Here is an 8,252-nt window from a genome sequence, read left to right on the forward strand (position 1 = left end):
CATCACGGTCAAAATGGCATCCAGTAACAAGTCTGCACGCAGTTTAAGGACCAGCCGCTCATCTGGATCAGCAGTAAGCGCTGCCCATGCTCGAGCTAAAGCAGAGGCTGCCAAGGTGAGAGCATGCTATGCAACAAAAGAAGCACAGTTAAAGGTTGAAAAAGCTCAAAGCGAACTGGAAAAGGCAAAAATAGATGCAGAATTAGAAGTGTTAACATTACAGAGGGAAGCTGATGCTGCTGTAGCTGAAGCAGAAGTGCTAGAGGAAGCTGAAGCTATACAAGAAGAACCTGAGAGTAGAAAATCTCCATCAGAAAGCGTAAAATTAGAACGTACAAATGAATATGTACGATCTCAAATGGACACCAAGCTATCTCCCAGTCCACAAAAATTACCAACCACTTCTTGCCCCCAAGCAAGTTCACCGAACACATTTGTAACGTGGCATCCCTCTGAAGAAGGCAATTTAGAGCCACAACCCATCAACTCTGAAACAAGACTTACCAAAGATAATATCGCTGCTCTAAATAAGCCCAGCCAGCTGAAAGGTGAAACAAAACCTAAAGTGGAGAAACAAAATACCCCTCTCAACCCATGCGGCTCACCATTCATACCTCAGCATAACTATAACACCACGGCCAGCATTTTAAATCCAGCAGAACCCTTTGCCCAATACATGGCACGTCGAGATTTAATAATCTCAGGCCTTTACCAGTTCGACGATAGGCCAGAGAACTACAGAGCATGGTGCTCTTCATTTACCAGTGCGACAGCTGAAGTCCAACTCACCCCCATTCAAGAGCTAGATCTCATGACAAAGTGGTTAGGGAGAGAGTCGAGTGATCAGGTGAAACGCATACGTTCAGTATATGTCAACAACCCCACATTAGCTCTATGCAAAGCATGGGAAAGACTGAATGAATGTTATGCAGCATCAGAAATAATCGAAAGGTCACTTTTCCAACGGTTGGACAGTTTCCCCAAAATAACAGTCAAAGATCATGTCAAGCTACGTGAACTAGGAGATTTACTGCAAGAGATTCAAGGCGCTAAGGAAGACGGCCATCTGCCTGGTCTACTCTATCTGGACACTTCTCGTGGAATCAGCCCAATCGTAGACAAACTCCCATATGGACTTCAGGAGAGGTGGATGTCACACGGCTCTCAATATAAAGAGAACAACCAAGGCTGTTTCCCACCTTTTGAGTACTTCTGTGAATTCATATGTAAAGAGGCAAAGAAACGCAATGATCCAAGTTTCCAACAGCAAAACTTAAAACCAGAAAAACCTTTTGCAAAAAACTTAAATTCCAGCAAGCCAATTACTGTACACAAAACCTATATTTCTCCCCCTAACAAGGACTTTAACCGGAACTGCCCACTGCATAACAAGCCACACCCGCTCAAAAGATGCAGAACATTTAGGAATAAAGCACTGGACGAAAGGAAGGCCTTCCTCAAAGAGAAAGGATTATGCTTCAGATGCTGTTCTTCAGATACTCATCTTGCGAAGGAATGCAAATCTTCAGTAAAGTGTTCTGAATGTGACAGCACAAGTCACGACGCAGTCATGCATCCCGGTCCTCCACCACAGACCAACAAGGCTCCACCTCCGGCACAAGAGAATGGCGGGGAGAGAGAAAACAGTCATGACACGGTTGATGTCACAACAAGCTGCACAGACGTGTGCGGTTCAGGTCAGTGGGGACGTTCATGTTCCAAGATATGTCTCACATGGGTGTACCCTAAAGGTTACAAGGACAGAGCTGTTAAGGCATATGTAATACTAGACGATCAGAGCAATCGTTCTTTAGCCAAGCCTGAGTTCTTTGAACTTTTTGATAGGGCTGCTCAATTAATCGAATTTTAATCACGATTACGATCTGGGCTTTCAACGATCATTAAAAATGACTGAGCCGATTATTAGCCCCTCCCTCATTTATCCGCGACACCTTAAAGGCCGGTCCGTGAAAATATTGTCGGGCATAAACCGGTCCGTGGCGCAAAAAAGGGTGGAGACCGCTGATTAAGAGGACCCGAGGGAAGCTCGGAAAGCTAAGCAGAAGTTATTTGGAGAGTGACTGCCGTTGGTTGAAAAGAGTTAAAAAAAAAAAAAACTTCAGTGGTGTTGCACACTATTTTATATTATTTTTTTTAAAGTCCTTGTTAACCCTTTAAAGCCGGTCAGAGCAGCACGCTCCGTTTTGCGTAACTATTTTTAAATCCCTGTAGAACCTGAACCGTGTAAGCTAGCGCAATAATTTGTTTTGCATATGAAACCGGAGGAGTTGTACTTACATCTGATGCCATCAGCTTGTCCTCGGTCACGGTTTCGTTCCACATATAGCTTTGCAAAAACTGCATAAAAAGCGCTTGCAGGAACAAAAACATAATATTCCAGAAACACGCTTTGCCGTTCCTATCAGCTGTTCGTAACACTTCCCACAGTGAAATGATGCACATGCTGTTTTCTTTGCAAATTTGCATCATAGGATTGTTTTTTGTTTTTCCTGCAGTATATAAAAATTGGTGTATCTCCAAAATAAAACTATGAAGACACTCAAAATAAATTTCCTGTGGTGGGAAACTATTTTTTGCAACTTTATTGTATTTAAAGTTTTGAGGGATAAACCTCTTAAACTTCTCCAAGTAGAAATATATGTAAACAAAACAAAAGCGATTTTCAATTTTTTTTGTAGTTTATTGCACTTTTTTGCAATTTATGTAATTACTATGCACTTAATGCATACATATTATTAAAATATGGGCTATAACAGTGGTATTGATGTATAGCAACTTGAAATGCTCCCACAAATGGCACTACAGCATTTAAAAAAATAAATAAAAATAATATAAGCTCTGGTGGACTTGGTTCTATAGTAGGTCTTAAAGGGTTAAATAAATATCGTCAAATAATCGTGATCTCAATTTCAGTGAAAATAATCCTGATTATCATTTTTGCCATAATCGAGCAGCCCTACTTTTTGACATTAAAAGCGAACCTTTCTCCTACAATCTTAGAACATGCTCTGGTGTTGTAGAAACATGGGGTAAAATAGCTGAAGGCTTCCATATCGAGTCACTGGATAGGTCAGTGGTAATTCCTCTACCATCGCTCATAGAGTGTCAGGACATCCCTAACAATAGGAATGAAATCCCAACTCCCAGCGCAGTGCTACACCAGCCGCACCTCCGTACCATAGCAAAGTTCATCCCTGAGCTAGACCCTAAAGCCGAAATACTCCTGCTGCTAGGGAGAGACATTTTACAGGCACACAAGGTCAGGCAGAGAATTAACGGCCCCCATAATGCCCCCTTCGCCCAGCGCCTAGACCTAGGGTGGGTTGTAGTTGGGGAGGTCTGTCTGGGTAATGTCCATAGGCCTACAGTCAGCACCCTGAAGACAGTCGTTCTGGAAAATGGCCGCCCTACAGTTTTCAAACCAGGCAATAGCCTTCTGCAACTCAAAGAAATGCCACACACAAACAGGCCAGGTAAAGCGCCCGAACAAACTCTGGGTCAAACAGTTTTTAACCGGACAGATAACGACAACAAACCAGCTCACTCAATACAGGACACTCTCTTTCTAAAAATGATGGACAATACTATGTACAGAGATGTGTACAACAGTTGGGTCGCCCCACTTCCATTTAAGGAACCCCGCCAGCAATTACCAAACAACAGAGTACAGCGCATTCGCCAGTCATCAAAGCCAGAACAGTGGCATTATGTGTGCACAGAGGAAAATCCAGCAGACCATGCGTCTAGGTCACTGTCGCCATTCCAACTAAAAAAGTCCACCTGGTTCACCGGACCTCCCTTCATCCACCATCCTGCTGCAGAGACAACACAACTGAGTGGAATGTTTGACCTGATTGAACCAGATAAGGACTCAGAAATTAGACCAGAAGTAAAAACTCACATCACTCACCTCCAAGTACTCATCTGTAAGCGTTTTGAGCACTTTTCTACTTTTCAGTCTTTAGTCAGAGCCATAGCGAATCTTATCCACATTGCAAAGTCCTTCAATGGGACTAATCCAAACAAAAAATGCAAAGGCTGGCACAAATGTCATCTGCCTCAAACTCCAGAGGAGATTGCTCAAGCAAAAACTGTCATCTTCAAAGAGACACAGAAGGCATACTTTGAGAAGGAACTTTCTGCCCTTGATGCTGGCAAGCCAATCTCAAAATAGAGCCCCCTCAAGAAGCTCAGCCCAATGTTACAGGACAGTCTCATTTCTGTTGGAGGCCGACTCAAACACGCAGAAATTGAGAGTGTTGAAAAGAGCCCAGTAATTCTTCCAAAAAACAGTCACATCTCCCTTCTGCTCACTCGCCATTACCACGAGCTAACAAGGCACCAAGGTCGTCATCTGACGGAAGGAGCAATCAGAGCTGCTGGGCTGTGGCTTTTAGGCGGCAAAAAACTAGTCAATTCAGTAATCCACAAATGTTTAACCTGCCGCAAACTACGTGGAAAACAAGAACAACAACTCATGGCGGACCTACCACCTGAACGCCTAAAAACTTGTCCTCCTTTCACCTACGTCGGCCTTGATGTCTTCGGACCGTGGTCCATAACAACCAGGCGTACCAGGGGCGGAGTAGCTGAAAGTAAGCGGTTGGCCATCATGTTTACCTGCATGAGTTCGAGAGCTGTGCATATTGAGGTAATCGAATCTCTGGACACATCCAGCTGCATAAACGCCCTCCGCCGCTTCTTCGCCCTGAGAGGCCCCGCCAAACAGCTGCTATCTGACCGTGGCACCAATTTTATTAGCACTTCAAAGGAACTTGGAATGGATAAATCACTCCAGCAGTACCTAACTATCCAAGGCTGCAGTTGGGAGTTTAATCCACCACATGCATCCCACATGGGAGGCTCTTGGGAGCGCATGATCGGAGTCGCCCGCAGAATCCTGGACTCCATGCTACTACAAAATAAGATTCAACTGACTCACGACGTGTTATGCACACTCATGGCTGAGGTTACAGCCATAATAAATGCAAGGCCGCTCGTCCCAGTGTCCTCTGATCCAGAGAACCCTTTCGTCCTATCCCCTTCAATGCTCCTTACGCAGAAATCTTGCCTCCTATCCCCACCTGGAGACTTTTCGGATAAAGACCTCTACAACAAACAATGGAGACGGGTCCAAGCCCTTTCCAACCAGTTCTGGACACGCTGGAGGCGAGAGTATCTACCCACATTGCAGCAAAGGCAGAAATGGACCGGGTCGCGCAGAAACCTCCAAGTTGGTGACCTGGTTCTGCTCAAGGACAAGCAGGTTGCACGAAACAGCTGGCCCATGGCCAGGGTCACTGCCACATTCCCAAGCAAGGACGATCGAGTAAGGAAAATTGAGGTAAAGACATGCAATCAAGGGTGCATAAAGACATTTATGCGACCAGTTACAGAAGTTATCCTCCTCATGCCAAAGGACTGAATGCACAATGTTTGTTTAGCATAGTGGCCTCCCGAGGCCAGGCGGGGAGTGTGTTGCCCTTAAGGCATTTCTCTGAATAAATAGGTTCATAAGTTTGAAATAAATAATTCTAAAAAGATTTGTCATTAAGAAATCAATATGTGTTGTTAATATGAATAATTCATGCTTTACATACGTTTTAGTTAAAAGGAAAATATCGCTAAAATGTATTTCCTGTTCTGGCGGGGCACTTCCGGTTCCGGTCGAGTACTTCCGGTTTTGGTCAAGCGCTAGGTTTTGCTGAGAAACAGGCTCCTCATGCTAAAGGCAGTATGGAGATGTAATCTAATGCCATCTACTCCGAATTATCAGGCCGGAACGCCGTAAGTTACTTTATATGACAGTCTGTACAGATAACTTTGGATATTAATGTGTATTTGCTAACATGAATGTTTTAGTGAGAGTAATGCACTTTATTGATGTAAACATGCTTCTGCCTGTTGAGATGGAGTTTATTTTCTGTCATTTCAGTTTTCACCACATGTTCATGGAGACAATTAAACAAGCTGTAACTAAACTCCAGGGTCTTCATTTGTGGTTTAACTCGGTGTCACCAACATCCTCGTTGAAAACACTACAGACTCTATGTGGGGATGTGACTCTAAAGCAGGTGTCATTTTAATAACATGTGTTAGAATGCATGCAAAAAGACAAGGCAGTGCTAAAGCGGCTGTGATCAGATGTGAGTCCTAGTGGCTAATGGCTAATGCTTCTTTATGAAGTAGAGGTGTCTGAGGAGGATGCTTGCCTTATGAAGCTCTCTTATATGAAGACCACACCATCTTTGTGCTGTGTGGCTCAGACGACCGGGCCATAGACCTCACTAGGTGTTAGCAGCCTGGATTTCTGTTTATTATATTTGGAAATAAGAGCTTCATTTTGATTTAATGTGATTCCCCATATATTTCATAAAGCCTGATGTGCTGGTGGAGTTTTGTTGGACGTGGAGAAATACACAGGGCTGATATGCAGGGAATCATTTTCAAAAGTAGATATTGCCAGGTCAGTTGATGTTGTCGAAATTTGTTCCAGAAGCTTGTTCTCCAGGAGATTTGGTAGCTTTAATGCGTTCAATGATATATGATTTACAGAGGTTTTAAGAAGCCTATGTCAAAAAATCTCTAGAATACTGTGAGAATGACTATGCCACTTCTCATAAGCGCTATATGATTCTTCCCCTGCATATAATATGTTAATCTTTTATTCATAAAGTTTTGTTTTTTGAATAAGGAGAGCAATGCACATCATAATTTAACATGAATATCTTTATTAATTTCTTACATACCATGTACTGTTTGATTCTTTGTACTTTTGTTTCATATGTTGTTTGTTTAATTTAAGACTAAAAAAAAAAAATTAAATGAATGAGAGGTAAAACTTGAGGGGGTAGGGACAAATAAGTAAATACTTCTGCCTACTCCTTTTCAAACAAATAATGGAATGATATTTTGTAATGATTGTGAAGGCACATGTTTGAAATGTTTGAAATAAAAATGAACTGAACTGAACTGAATTCTGTCAGATCAAAATAATTTACAAAACTGAAAAAAAGCAAATACCTGTAAATACAAGACTGTTAGATTTTTGTTAAGTAAGATACTGAGTTTCATTAACATTTGCGAATTTGTATTTCTTAAGCCTTTAGTCCATTTAGTATAGATTTCTGGTCAATTTTAAATAACATTTTAACTTCGAACGTAAAATGAACTTGAATTCTCAGACTATTCACCATATTAGTACGAGTTGCATACAGTCATTTTTCAGTCATTTACTGAGAATTTTTCTTATTTGTAGTGTACAGTCAGTGATCAGGATGTAAGCGGCTGTCGGTCTGGGAGGGTAGTAACTGATATTCTGTAAGAAAAAAAATCTTCTTAGTCATTGAATTATTATGCTTCACTTCTTTAACCAACACGAAAGAAAAGGAATCTGTTCAAACCTGTTGGCAGAACTAAAGCTTAAACTTGGCGTCTGCTCTTTCTGGGGCAAGAGTTGACATCATGTTAGGCTATGTTGTGACAAAATCTCAACATTTAAGTTCACATGCCAAAACTAGCTGGTAAGCTGTAAGAAAAGATAATGCTGAACTAAATTGATCTAAAACTAAAAACTAAATATAAAAGTAACAAAATTAAGAGCTTCAGATGTAAGCTCATAGACATGATGTAATATTGATGTTTTTGTATCAATATTCCTCAGCTAATTTTCTTTTTCTAGTATTAGCATAGCCTAGCTTAAACATATTTAAGCTAGGCTAACAACGATCTGCTAGTTCAAGCATCATGAAAAAACATGTTTTCAGTATGCAGATTGTTTTTTTCAATTAAACATATTTCCCAAAGTGAAACATTAAATAACCTGTAATTCTTATATAAATGAATGAGGGCTTTATATATGTAGTGAGCTTCACAAACAAGCGGAAAACATTTTCAGAAATGGAAAAGTAACATTGTTAGTTACAGCTCCTCATAATGGCAGCTAGCAAGAAAAAAAGTAATTATGCCCTATATAAGTTAGTTTTTATTTAATTTATTTATACCAACATGTGCATTAGATATAACAAAAAACAAACAAAACAGTATTTTCAACTGGGCAAAACAAAATAAAAATTGGATTTCTAAAGCACTGTAACACAACAAAAACAATTTCTGTTCAATAAAAAGAGTTGCCATTTTATCTCAAGGGAAATGGTGCCTGTGCACCTGCAAGGTTATTTGTGATGAGTGTCTTAAGGTTTTAGCTGTTTTATTTTCTTTTACTCTTAATC

At 41.0% G+C, this 8,252-nt stretch overlaps 1 protein-coding gene across 1 annotated transcript; it reads left to right on the forward strand.

Annotated features, from left to right (window-relative positions):
* The first annotated feature begins 2,798 nt into the window (after positions 1-2,798).
* Positions 2,799-6,635, forward strand: LOC143421829 (uncharacterized). The gene is made up of 2 exons (XM_076891931.1): positions 2,799-5,808; positions 5,957-6,635. The coding sequence occupies exon 1, from the start codon at positions 4,220-4,222 to the stop codon at positions 5,444-5,446; it is 1,227 nt and encodes a 408-aa protein (XP_076748046.1). The 5' UTR covers positions 2,799-4,219; the 3' UTR covers positions 5,447-5,808; positions 5,957-6,635.
* Positions 6,636-8,252: the final 1,617 nt, after the last annotated feature.

The sequence above is a fragment of the Maylandia zebra genome, linkage group LG13, assembly GCF_041146795.1.
Source record: "Maylandia zebra isolate NMK-2024a linkage group LG13, Mzebra_GT3a, whole genome shotgun sequence".
Taxonomy (NCBI): Eukaryota; Metazoa; Chordata; class Actinopteri; order Cichliformes; family Cichlidae; genus Maylandia; species Maylandia zebra.